Source organism: Thamnophis elegans, chromosome 10 (genome assembly GCF_009769535.1).
Source record: "Thamnophis elegans isolate rThaEle1 chromosome 10, rThaEle1.pri, whole genome shotgun sequence".
NCBI classification, from domain to species: Eukaryota; Metazoa; Chordata; class Lepidosauria; order Squamata; family Colubridae; genus Thamnophis; species Thamnophis elegans.
In genome coordinates, this window is record NC_045550.1 from 25,043,722 (window position 1) to 25,057,951 (window position 14,230).

The 14,230-nt window shown below is 39.1% G+C and overlaps 1 protein-coding gene and 1 long non-coding RNA gene across 2 annotated transcripts in view; one reads left to right on the forward strand and one right to left on the reverse strand.

Annotated features, from left to right (window-relative positions):
* The window catches only part of LOC116514069 (prominin-1-A-like), a 43,726-nt gene extending 35,787 nt beyond the window's left edge, over nt 1–7,939 (reverse strand). The window contains exons 1-2 of the mRNA XM_032225501.1: nt 7,860–7,939; nt 5,047–5,347 (exon numbers count right to left, since the gene is read on the reverse strand). Coding sequence (XP_032081392.1) covers nt 5,047–5,176 — 130 coding nt within the window. The 5' untranslated portion in view covers nt 5,177–5,347; nt 7,860–7,939. The remainder of the gene's footprint in view (nt 1–5,046; nt 5,348–7,859) is intronic.
* A 491-nt stretch (nt 7,940–8,430) lies between these two features.
* LOC116514070 lies at nt 8,431–10,299 on the forward strand. The gene is made up of 2 exons (XR_004256071.1): nt 8,431–8,515; nt 10,104–10,299. It is a non-coding gene; the product is annotated as an uncharacterized LOC116514070 (long non-coding RNA).
* Nucleotides 10,300–14,230: the final 3,931 nt, after the last annotated feature.

A 14,230-nucleotide genomic window follows, 5' to 3' on the forward strand; every position in this document is an offset into this window, starting at 1 on the left:
AAAACAAATTGGAAAGTTTTATAACATAGAATGTTGATAATTGGAGACCCTGTTAAGAGTCATCTGAAAAAACGCCACCTTTCCTTTGCCATGTCACTTTTGTATCTCTTTTCCCATCTTAATATGCCGGTTTCCCTCCACCTACTCTAACTAATTTTTTTATTTTGCATTTGGAAACAGACTGCCTGGAGATTAAACCAAAAAAATTAATGATTGACTGAACTGGAACAGCTCCTTTACAATAAATAGAAATGTTGGTACGCAAGCCTTTAATGGAAAACACAGCAGCTGCCAATGTGTAAAATGGACTTCAAAACAATCTTCACATCACCCTCAGCTCTCCACAAACTTCCTCCCTTTCCAATTTTTACATTTATTTGAATAGATAATTTTTACATTTATTTGAATAGATACACACACACAAACACAAACACAAACACACACACACATTCTCCAGACACTGAATCTGGTGTCAGTCAAATATAAAGTAAAAAATAGCCACAATAACAAAGGCCTGACAGAATAGCAGAATGGCAAAACATCTAAGAAAGAGCTGGATTCTGGCAATTATGTGGCCTTGTTGATTAAAATGGCTACTGCCTAGGTCTAGTGCAGTGGCTCTGCTGGCTGGAGAATTCTGGGAGTTGAACACAAGTCTTAAAGTTGCCAAGTTTGGGAACCACTGGTCTAGTGCTTCAAAGGCAAACTCTGCCCAAGGAATCGTTTTATGATTATGTGAAATTGTCAATAGAAACATCCTGGCAAGGAAAAGCCACCATACATATATTTTACCTGACACCTGATATCCAAGCAAACTTAGCATTCTTAAGAATAAAAGAACTGGTGCCTTCATGGAAAGATAACTGTTAAATACAACAAATAAATGTTACTCAATGCATTTGATGACCTTCGATTCATTTTAAAGGGTAAGATAAACTAACAATATCTACTGCTTAAATAGCTGCTTGCTATTTAATTGCTGGGAGAAATATCAACAACCTCAGATATGTAGATATACCACTCTAAAGGCAGAAAGTGAAGAGGAACTAAAGAGTCTCTAGATGTGGGTGAAGGAGAGTGCAAACGTTGGTTTGAAACTCAACATTAAGAAAACTAAGATCATGGCATCTAGCCTTCTCAATTCCTGGCAAATAGATGGGGAAGAAATAGAGGTAGTGACAGATTTTACTTTCCTGTGCTCCAAGATCACCGCAGATGGGGACTGCAGCCATGAAATTAAAAGATACTTGCTCCTGGGGAGGAAAGCTATGGCAAATCTAGACAGCATACTAAAAAGCAGAGACATCACCCTGCCAACAAAAGTGTGTATAATCAAGGCCATGGTTTTCCCAGTTGCAATGTATGGCTGTGAAAGTTGGACCATAAAAAAGACTGAGCACCAAAGAACTGAGACCTTTGAACTATGGTGCTAGAGAAGACCCCTCTGAGTCCCTTGGACTGCAAGGTGATCAAACTGGTCAGTCCTAGAGGACATCAACCCTGACTGCTCTTTAAAGGCCAGATCCTGAAGATGAAACTCAAATACTTTGGCCACCTAATGAGAAGGAAGGACTCACTGCAGAAGAGCCTAATGCTGAGAAAGATTGAGAGCAAAAGAAGAACGGGATGACAGAGAATGAGGTGGCTGGATGGAGTCACCGAAGCAGTGGGTGTCAGCGTAAATGGACTCCAGAGGATGATGGAGGACAGGAAGGCCTGGAGAAACGTTGTCCATGGGGTCGCGATGGGTTGGACACGACTTTGCAACTAACAACAACAATTTAATAGTTAAAGAGAAGTAATAAAATTCAGAGAATATCAGCTAAGAAGGGAATAGATGGCTGTTCTTCAAAGCAAAATATTGCACCGTGGACTTTTAAAGTTACTTATATCTAACTAATCTGTAGTTTCATACTCAATGATTGAAGGTCCAGAAGAACAATAATTAGAAGAAGACTCTCAACTTTCACGAGCTATTATTCTCAACCCCTTTACGAAACTAAACACAAGAGCTTAAAGAATTTTCTCTAACCTTAAAAGAGAAAGAAGCAATAGCTTTCAAGAAGGACACAACGGTTAGATTATCAAGTTGTCTACAATCTGAATACAATTCAACATGCAACACTATTGTCAAAAAGATTTTACCATTTTGAGTTGCATCACAAGAAGCATTATATTCAAGATAAGAAATCATAGTCTCAGGGCCTGCCTCATTATTTTAAAGAATGAAGCAGCCTCCTTAGGGTCAAACTGATATATCCATTAGCCTACCATTTAATCCTCTTTCTGTCCTGCCTTTGTATACAATGGAGGGGGTGTATGTGTGTTAAAGGTAAAACTGTGCAGTGAAATTCAGTCTGGATAGAAAACAACTTGACTATAATTAAGCATGCTGTTGTTATTAGTACATTTCAGGTTAAACATTTGAATGAACAGCATGTTGGCTGCCTTATAACTGGGGCTAGTTCAAAGCACAGATTTTGGGCTAGTAAGCAGAAGGAGACACTGCAGAGCCATCTCTCTAAAATTTGAAGAGATCTATACTAGGTTTCTAAATGATTTTGAAACACTGTTCAAAGAGTGGTGTTTGTATTTAAATCTTGTGCAGACACGATATGTAAAAACAATCTTATCCTATGTTAATCTTTTCAGGGGCTTAATATATCTGCTCCAAGGGAGAGGGCTGTAGAGACTCAGCTACAGGTATTTTCTATTTCTCTATCCAATATAGACTTTTATTTCTCTCTAACCCTGGAATATTTTTAGTAAAAAATATATTTTTCATTCTGCTTTCTATTAAAACATCCTATTAAAATGTTAAGAGTATCACAGAAATATCTTTTAAGAAAAGAAACAAGGCACCACTGCCTCCAGCTTATTCAGTAGTGATCAATTTCACGTTGTTCACTTCTGGAATCAAAGCCAGGAGGAAGAAAAAAGGGCTGGGAAGTAAACCTTGATGAATAGCCCAGGAGAGGCGATAGCTCCTTCACCCCCCACCCCATTTTTCCTGTTAAAACATAGTCCTGTTGCATGTCAGCAGGGGCAAAATTAAAAGAGTGGAGCTTTGCCATTGCATGTAGGTTTACATTCAGCCATAATAATGGAGATTTCAGATGACTGTTTCAAATTGGTTCATATATTTATTGCTCTTTTAATTGATGAAAAGGAGCATTTTCTGATTCTAGATTTTATATATTTTTAAATCCTGCCTTTATTATTTGTATAAATATCTCAAGGCAGCAAATGCACTAATACTCCTTCCTCCTCTTATTTTCTGCACAATAGCAATCCTATGAAGTGAGTTGAGCTGAGAGAGAGAAAGAAAGAGAGAAACTGACTGGGCCAAATTCACTCAGCCGGCTTTCATGCCTAAGGCAGGACTTATTTCAAATTAAAAATTTTGTGCAATTAAATTACAAATTGGGTAGATTTTAGGATAACTATACTATTCAACACTTTTGAAGTCTTCCACAGAAGTTTCATTTGAATCTTTGACATAATTTATTAGAAAACATCATTAATCATATAACCAAAATTGCATGAAAACAAGTGGAAGGTTTTGTGGTTGTTCTTCCTGGACTGCCTACGAGTAAAAAAAGATTCTTGAAACAGGGGGGAAAATTGTGGGTTCTTTTTTTAATTTCGTTCTCCTCCGTGGTGAGCCGATTCCCTATGCCTTTTGTCCTTCACTTTCAGACTATGAATTCGGTGCCTAGCATCTGCCTATAATTCAAGCCGACCTTTTGCTCCTGTTCTTTTTTTCAAGTGACTGTCACATCAAATGCTTGTTGGGTTCTTTTACACAAGATTCTTTGCACTTTAAAAAAATCTGAGAAGAGCTGCTTGACACTGGAGTTAGACCAGAAAGAGAAAATATTTTCTAACTGGCATAAAGAAAATTTTATTTGTAAATGGCCTATTTTTACTGTAAGCTGGAAAAACAGGTTATCCCGAGTTCAGATCAGGGAGGAAGACATGTAAGGTCTACTATATAGTAGTCTATTTCTCAGAGGGATTGGAAAGCAAAATTTATGTGTGGAGTCATTTTACAGTTTCAACACTTTAATAAGCATCGGAATTATTTGACCCTTAAACTCAGGTTTCATAGGTATCATAAACTTCTGTGGCAGGAAACCACCAGAAGACAACAGTGAAATATTTTTCAGGTATTTTTAATTGAGAAAAAGAGAAATGGAATGTATGTCTTTCACATTTAAAAATAGATATATTATAAAATGTGGTAAAAATGAATGTCTTTTGGGACGCCCAATCCCATCCATTCAAACCCACTGAAGACTGTGGCTACATTCTATTTCTAATGAAAAACAAGTTTGGCCCAGAACTGCTTTTCATTAGTAATGTTCCTTAAACTCTTCTCTTCAAAAATTTTTTTTTAAAATGTATAGCAAATTACTGGAGAAATAAATCTTACCGATGGCAAGGGGATTAATTAAACGTATTTGTATTTAATGCTATTTTTTCTGAACAAAATTATAGCAGTCATTGATTTTTCAATTAATATGGGCGTTCTCCAAAGGTTAGTTCATCTTTTTCAGTATGTGAAGAAATAAATATTATGAAATAAATAAATGTATCATAAACAAATAGTAGATAATATTTACCTATCAGGCTCAAGTATACAAATGGACTAACATCCTAACACCCTTATATTATCATACTGTTCAGAATTTCAATGCCAGTTAAACCTGGTACAATAAATCAACTCCTTTCTCACTTCAGTATGATAGCATTAAATATTTTCTTTCCAGTACTGTTTCATTAAGACAGTTAAACTGGCTTTCCCCCACAGTGCCATAGCAAACTCACTGCCATTTGCCTAGCTGGCATCAAACTTGGTATTCAAATAGTTAAGAGTTTCCTAAGAATTCTCAAATGTGTGTCCTTTACAACATTTAATCTGAGAAGTTCATACAATGAGAAAAAAAACAGCTGACCAAGTTTTATGAAGGACCCAATGACATTCTGTACTAAAAATGGTTACTGATGATATGGAAATGGTTCCTGCAGCATTATAATTCTTACCTTTGGGGAAACTGTTGGGTTGCACGACCCTCAAGTAACCATTCACCATATTGAACAAGCCTTGTAAGTCACCATGTGAGTTACTGGGTGGTTGGTGATAGACGGGTTGTGTGAGGTTTTGAAGAGGCATCTTCAGAGGGTGAATAGGCCGCACAATCCCAAGTCCTAGAACAAGTTGGAAAGCCTTTGTGGATCTTTGCAGGAGTTTTCTTTACAGGAATCTCTGTCCAATGCTGCTCTGCAAGCACCTTTCACTTAGATATAATACTCTTTGAAGCTTCCTCTGACCAGCCCTGGAAACCTAGGTGATGATAAATCAGGAGTGTACCATAAAGTATGTATAACCCAGCAACCACCAGGATAAAGTCAGATCAAACATCAAACATTATCTTCCTTAGGGGAAAAAAAATAGAATAAGGAAGTGATTAATGTGGATTTTTTGGACAGGTAACATTGAACTTTCAGTGCTCAAATAATGGAAGGGAGGGTTGGAAGCTTCAAAGCCCCTCACCCAATTCTTCCCAAATCAAGCCATAAATATATAAGAACAGTCTGGAAAAATCAAACAAAGCCCATCTCAACCTAGCATATTGCTTCTCACATCTATTGGGTGCTGGAAGGAAAAGTCGGAGGTATGCTTTTCTCCTGCTCCTTGGGGAGGGGGAAGTTATCCTAGGGAGCAGGAGAAATCAGGGATCACTCTGAGTAACACTTGACAGGTTTTGACAGATCTGTCCTCATTAAATGTATCAAGTCCCTTTTTAAGACAATCCAAGTCAGTGGCCATTACCATGAACTCCATGTTATAGCTATACATTACATGAAGAAGTGCTGGTGTTAGGTGGAGGTACTGTTCTAAATCTCCTTTGAATTAGTTCCACTGGACAATCCTTGGTCCTAGTGTTTGAAGAGAAGATTGACACAAAAAACCCTTCTCTCTGTTGTATATATATTTTTATGTCTCAGTCGTATTCCCAATCAGTACCTTCTTTTTTTCAAACCTAAACAATTTTAGCTTTTTCTCAGAAGGAAAATGTTGAAGCTCTCTCTATTTGCCTAAATACAGCAGCTTCCACAAAACATTAGGGAGCAGGAGTTCCTTTGCACTCCCCTTCATTTGAATACTTCCTATCATTTTCCCTTCTGACACAGACATAAAGTACGGTAGTTAGTGGAGGAGCTGTGGACATAGAAGAAAAATGTCAGTGTAAATTATGGCGGAGAAGGGCCCGTATTTAGCAGGTCCATATTAGCAGATGGCAGACTTATTATTTAATTGCCATGTTCCTGTTAGAATGCCATGATTATGCCATAATTCAACAGATATTGGGTCCTTGAAACACCTGTGTCACCTGCTTTAACTAAAAGATTATCAGATTTATGAGACATAATCTTAGAAACCCTATCCTTTAATACCTGCTTAACACAAGTACTCAGAGAGAGTATTTTTCTACTTTCATATTTGGAGGGAGGGAACCCCATGCATTCCAGTGCCAGTTTCACAGATTAATGGGAGATGGGCATGACCCACGTTGCTCCACCGCACATTCCCTACCCAGCCAGCCATCCTTAGTTCATGCTAACAGGGCAGGCTGTTGGGGGGGGGGGGAATACATCCTATTCAATACTTGTCTGCCTTCCCTTCCAAAGTAACACCCAGAGGAAAGTTTAGCCCTGGTTACCTCAACTTCCCATGCACCTTGTCCACGCACCTTTTAAAAATAACTCCCAGCTTCATCCTGACGCCTTGTGTGTCCAAACACATTTGGCCAATAAAGAATTCTATTCTATTCTATTCTATTCTATTCTACTCTATTTTTCCTACCTTTCCCTTCCCGGAGAAGAAATTAAGATGCCCCGGATGGGAGGTGGGTCCAACTTTGCTGCCAACATTCTTCCAAAAGTTGCGGAGGAAAAAGAAAACGACACGCCACCTGGGAGGCGGTTGGGGGAATGAGAAGGACCGGAAGGGGGCCGCGGGAGCCGGAGGAGCAAGGCAGAAAAAAAACGGGGCTTGGCGAGCCCTAGAAGTGCGTCTTTCCCAGGATTTCTCCGCTCTGGCAGCGCCATAAAACTATTGTACTCAACCCTTCCTGAACTGCACCACAGCCACAAGTCCTCCCTGGGTTAAGCAAACCCGGCTTTAAACTCCCAACCTTTCCACACAGAGATGATAGATACATAGTACATGGTACATAGATGATAGATAGATAGATAGATAGATAGATAGATAGATAGATAGATAGATAGATAGATAGATAGATAGATAGATAGAAAGATAATAGATAGATAGATAGATAGATAGATAGATAGAAAGATAATAGATAGATAGATAGATAGATAGATAGATAGATAGATAGATAGATAGATAGATAGAAAGATAATAGATAGATAGATAGATAGATAGATAGATAGATAGATAGATAGATAGATAGATAGATAGATAGAAAGATAATAGATAGATAGATAGATAGATAGATAGATAGATAGATAGATAGATAGATAGATAGATAGATAGATGAGAGAGAAGTAGCGGTGAATCGCGTGGGTTCAATCCGGAACAAGGCGCGATGCTGCTCAACTCCGATTCAAGCAGGGTCCGAGAGTTCCCCGCCGCGCGACACCCCCCCCAGCTTTGCCTGTCCCTGGAGAGCGAGCGATCGCGGGCGCCAGCCGTCCGCGAAGTCTCAACTTCCCGTCCCTCCATCTGTTCCTCGACCTCACTTCTTTCTGAGGAAAATCCACGAGCCGGAGTAAGTGGGGGTGATGGACACCCACCCGCCCCTCCCGCCGTCGGACTGGAAGAGGCTCACTTAATGCTGCAGCTCCGCGAACACTGGGGGGCGCCGCGCCTGCGAAAGGAGAAGCAGATCTTTAAGGAGGGTCGAGGCGAATTCCCACAGCGGATTTGCCCTGCATAAAGGAGGGGCTGGACACGCGAGATTGGTTCCGCTACCCTTGGGATTTGCTCCAATCCCCGCCCGGACTTTCCTTCCTTCGGCGCCCTCGAATTCTCTTTGGGCGGTTTAGCTATTCTCTGACCTCCAAAGTGCGAGTGGTTCGACTCCACCTCAACCCGGAGCAACTGGAGGCAGAGACGCTTCAATGGCTGGTCTCCTTAACGACGTGAGCGTGGAATTCGAAGCAACGACGACACCAGTTAGAGCAGAGCTGGGAGTTTGGAAGCTCCCGAGAACCCTTCGCCCCCATTTTCTCCGCAGCCCCGCACGGAAGAGTTCTCGTTGCCTTGTTTTTCAGGAGTGGCGCCTTCAGTTTCCAACCGGGGCCCCTCGGATTCCAAGGAAACAAAAGTTAGAAAACTTTTGAACGTTTCCTTGGCCAGCGGCGTAAGGTCGCCCAGGGCTCGTCTAATGCAACATCCTCCTTGGGCAAACGGGACTTCAAAGGTTTCTCAAGAAAAGTTCGCTTCGCACTTCCTCTGTTGAAATAGGGCCCTGAAATTGCAAAGGTATCCTGTAGTTGTTTAAATACTCCCTTTTGGTGGTTGTTCTTTTTTTTTTTAACCCTGTCAATTCAACCCATTTTTTTAAGCAATACGTCTAAAATTCCTCGGAAAAAGAAAACACGATGTTGTAAAGCATGGAATTGAGGACCTGCAGAAAGAAATCAAAAATGAGATGTTGCTGAAAATATGAAATCTACCTAGTTACAATTTGTATGGATTGGGAACAGAGAAATAACATTGAAACTGCACACCCAGATAAAGAGATATATTTGAAGTCGCATCCTGGGTTTAAACTAGAGCAGCTGTAATGAAAAAAATATATATTATTGGTAGCCTCATCCTTGTTATTTATTTATTTATACTTCTTATTTATTAACTGCCCATCTCCCTCAGAGATGTTGCGCTGAGATATTTTCCTAAAATGAACTTTACATTTTTCTTATAGCAGCATATTTTATTCGGCTTCTTTGATGATTTAGAGAGCTTTTTGTAGCTGTCTGATAATGACTAATTTCCATCTAGGATTGTCCAAGAAGGTTCTTCTACATGTGACATCAATTCAAAAGTGAAGGACTGGATCTGCAGAAAACACCGAATTGCAAACTGGCTAACCATGTTTTAGCTTATCATGTCAAACAAATGTAGAAAAGTGGTTAGAGAAACTCTTAATTCTTTTAAAGATACGTAAATCTATCAGCCATATCCAAACACTTTGATTCTTTAGCAACTTTGCTAATTGCGACCCCCAGGACTTAACACTTCCTAATATGTGGTTTTGGAGGTGAGGGCTCTGCATATACAGTATGCTGCTCTCATGGAGTAGATTTAATGATGTTTTCTAAAAAAAAAAATAGGTGACTATATTGATGTAGGAGTCAAGAACACTTATCTTGCCTATGCCTGGCTCCATTGTTCTGCCATAGACATTCACAGATTTTGATTTACCAATGAAGGTAGATTTAGGATGGGGATCAGATGCTGAATATGGTGATAAGGTGATAAGGCCAACCTGGGAAAGGATGTCAATGCTACCTGCCAAAGAAAGTCCAGGGAGAGAATTTTGTCCATGAATCCAGAGGGACAATCCCCGAAAATGTGAGAAATCAATACAGGTCGTCCTTGACTTACAACTACAATTAAACTCAATTTTGTTGTTGTTCAGTGTGTTTTGCCCCATTTTAACTACCTTCCTTGCCCCAGTTGTTAAGTGAATCACTGAAATTATTAAGTTAGTAATACAGTTATTAAGTGAATCACTGAAATTGTTAAGTTGGTATTACGGTTAAGTGAATCTGGTTTCCCTAGAAGGTTGAAGTTCACATGACTCTCAGACACTGCCACTGTCATAACTATGAGTCAGTTGCCAAACATCTGTATTTTGATCACACAACCATCAGGATGCTGCAACAGCCATAAGTGTGAAAAACAATCATAAATCACTTTTTTTCAGTGCATATTGTAACTTCAAATGGTTACTAAACAAACCATTACAAGTCAGGAATATCTGTGTTATCTCCTAAGCCCTAATAGGGCAGGTATCTAAACAGTGATAAGAGGCTAATAGAATGCCCTCTCCTCTTTTATATGATAGTAGGGAGAAGACTCAAGATAGCTGGTGCGGGGCTCTTCAACCAGTAACGGTGCGGCGGACGATGTTGACCAACAATGTTGGTTACAATGAGCAGGCCGGGGATGTTCTGCCGCAGGTGGGCCAAGAGGCGGCACCCACTACAGCCTCCACCGCTCCTTCAGCGGCCTTCAGTAGCGATGGCAAGAAAAATGAAGATCTTAAGCAGATGTTGGAAAACAACAAATATTCTACTAAATTGGAGGCTATAAAAAGGATTGTTGGAATGATTGCCACAGGAAAAAAATGCATCTGAATTGTTTCCTGCTGTAGTGAAGAATGTAGCAAGTAAAAGTATCGAGTTTTAAAGGGAGGAATGCTGTAACATTGAATGAAAGTAAATGATGAAAGAATGGTGCAGTCACAAAACTGAAGTTCTCCTGCCTCTGATCTCCATGTGGTTTCAAGGAACAGAGGCTTTCTCTGCACACCTGCAGTCATTCACTATACAGGCCTCTTGTTGTCAGTGTTGATTGTTGCTTGTTCATAGAACAATAACAAATAATTTAAAGCCTTGTAACCTGTGATTTAATATGTTGCTTTTTGGCAGAATAGACAGAGAAATATTTCTTCAGCTAGTGACAATAATTATAACACAACTGTACTTAGAAGGTTTTTTACACATTTTTTTTACAACTGCTTATGATGTTATTTAAAATTGAAATCATTTTTGTTGAGGTCCATTTAAACCTATATGGACTTTATTTAGAAATTAACTAAACTATAATTTTTATAAGGTGTCGAATTTTTATAAGCTGTAGAATTTCAGTGACTTACCTGTTTAGAAACTCTGTACATAAAATGCAAGCATATCATGTCGCAGGGAATCTAGAATGTCCATAATGCAACAATCTTAAACAACCATATTGGATGTACTTGTGAATGGTACTAAATGTTAATGTCCAAATGAACTGGTTTGTTTTTCAGATTAAAAAACTTGTAAAAAAAAGATAGCTGATGCAATTGGAAGAATAAGGACAAGGAGAGCCAAGAGAGCAGAGGGGGGCGGGGCTTAAGAAGAAAGCTCTGTTGCTGGTTGGCCCAGCAAGGAAAAAAAAAGTGCCATCAGAACAAGAAGCCAGGGCCACATTTTTCAGGCCAGAGAGAAGCTAAGTGCATGGAATGGCATCACATATTTCGTGGTGTGTTTTGGAGGAATTGGGGTGAATCTTTGGAGGTTATAGGGCCACAAAACAGAATTCAAGGGGCAAACACTGCTCATTTCTGGTCTGCGAAGGACAAAGAACACAGAATGGTGCATAGAGCAGGCAACCCTCTTGTGATTCTTTTAATGTTTTCTGGAAATATTTAGATTTTCCATGATAAACTATATTTGTCTCTTTGGTTGTTTTATTAAACATTAATTTATTATAAATAGCATTTATTACTAAGTATCACCAAGTAACAATAGACAAAATAAACGTTTTAAACTGGTGTGAACACATATTTTAGATTTTTTTCTAGCAGATAGTTGATGGTTTCTGATTTAAAATAATATAACTGTGACAAAATTGCATTTGTCCTGCACAATTAAGGTTCCAAGATAGCCTAATATCTTGTAATGGGATCCATTGCATTACATAATTATACCATTTTCATGGGATACACTAAATCATTTAATCATCCATCTGCCCTTTTATTTCTGATCTCATTTAAGTACATCACAGTTTTGTCCCAAATGATTATGACTTTTGGATCTTTGAGCTCTGACAAAAAGGAAAGTACTGCAAGTTTAAACTCTGCCATTACTTTCTATAAATTAAGACACTTACCTCTGTGACTACAGGTGAAACTCGAAAAATTAGAATATCGTGCAAAAGTTCATTTATTTCAGTAATGCAACTTAAAAGGTGAAACTAATATATGAGATAGACTCTTTACATGCAAAGCAAGATAGTTCAAGCCGTGATTTGTCATAATTGTGATGATTATGGTTTACAGCTCATGAAAATCCCAAATCCACAATCTCAGAAAATTAGAATATTGTGAAAAAGTGCAATATTTTAGGTTCAAAGTGTCCCACTCTAATCAGCTAATTAAGCCATAACACCTGCAAAGGGTTCCTGAGCCTTTAAATGGTCTCTCAGTCTGGTTCAGTAGGAATCACAATCATGGGAAAGGCTGCTGACCTGACAGTTGTGCAGAGAACCATCATTGACACCTCCATAAGGAGGGAAAGCCCCAAAGGTAATTGCAAAAGAAGTTGGATGTTCCCAAAGTGCTGTATCAAAGCACATTAATAGAAAGATATGTGGAAGGGAAAAGTGTGGAAGAAAAAGGTGCACAAGCAGCAGGGATGACCTCAGCCTGGAGAGGATTGTCAGGAAAAGGCCAATCAAAAGTGTTGAGGACTTTCACAAGGAGTGGACTGAGGCTGGAGTCAGTGCATCAAGAGCCACCACACACAGACAGATCCTGGACATGGGCTTCAAATGTCGTATTCCTCTTGTCAAGCCGCTCCTGAACAACAAACATCAGAAGCATCTTACCTGGGCTAAAGAAAAACAGACCTGGTCTGTTGCTCAGTGGTTCAAAGTCCTCTTTTCTGATGAGAGCAACTTTTGCATCTCATTTGGAAACCAACGACCCAGAGTATGGAGGAAGAATGGAAAGGCACACACTGCAAGATGCTTGAAGTCCAGTGTGAAGTTTCCATAGTCTGTGTTGATTTGGGGAGCCATGTCATCTGCTGGTGTTGGTCCGCTGTGCTTCATTACGTCCAGAGTCAATGCAGCAGTCTACCAGGAGATTTTGGAGTACTTCCTGCTTCCTTCCGCAGACGAGCTTTATGGGGATGCTGACTTCATTTTCCAGCAGGACCTGGCACCTGCCCACACTGCCAAAAGCACCAAAACCTGGTTCAATGACCATGGGATTACTGTGCTTGATTGGCCAGCAAACTTGTCTGACCTTTCTCTTGGCATTGCCAAGAGAAAGATGAGAGACATGAGACCGAACAATATAGAAGAGATGAAGGCCACTATTGAAACATTCTGGTCTTCCATAACACCTCAGCAGTGCCACAGATTCCATGCCACGCCGCATTGAGGCAGTAATTGCTGCAAAAGGGGCCCAAACCAAGTACTGTGTACATATGTATGCTTATACTTTCCAGAGGTCCGATATTGTTCTATGTACAATCCTTGTTTTATTGATTGCATGTAATATTCTAATTTTCTGAGATTGTGGATTTGTGGTTTTCATGAGCTGTAAGCCAAAATCATCACAATTATGACAAATCACAGCTTGAACTATCTTGCTTTGCATGTAATGAGTCTATCTCATATATTAGTTTCACCTTTTAAATTGAATTACTGAAATAAATGAACTTTTGCACAATATTCTAATTTTTTGAGTTTCACCTGTATATGAATTGCCAGAGCTTTTCTTGTTTCCATTCAGTTCTGATATCCTCTTTCAAAGCCTTAAAAGTTTTAATTTAGGTGGTTTAACCCTGCATGTACTTTTCTGTTCTTTAAGATTATCTTCAAAGGATTTATTGGTCTACCAAAACACTAAGTAGAATTGTATGTGGGCACCAAAGAGAAAATCTCCTCCTGTCCCACAGTATTTTCTCCCTAATAGAATATAGCTGCTTCTATCTCTGAGTATTTTACCAAGTCAGTAGTTTAAATTGTGTTTAACTGAAAAGATGTTATATCTTTTCACACTCGAAACAATATTTTGTTTTAATATACATATGGTAAATTTGTTTTACGCATCAGGCTGAAAGTTGAAATGCAAAAGGTTACATAAGAAGGGTGTGATAAAATATAGATGAAAAGCAAATGGTTGCTATGTGAATATGGACTAAATACTATAAAGCATGAATACAAAAGGCTTATATTGAGCTGGTTTGTACAAACAGAGAGAATGAATGAAGATCAAATCATAAATCATATACAGGTAGTCCTCAATTTACGACCACAATATAACCCAAAATTTCCTTTGCTAAGCAGGGCAGTTGTTAAGTATATTTTGCCCCATTTTACGACTTTTCTTGCCAGATTCTTAAGTGAATCACTGCATTCGTTAAGTTAGTAACATGGTTTGGTTAAGTGAATCTGGTTTCCCCATTGACCTTATCAGAA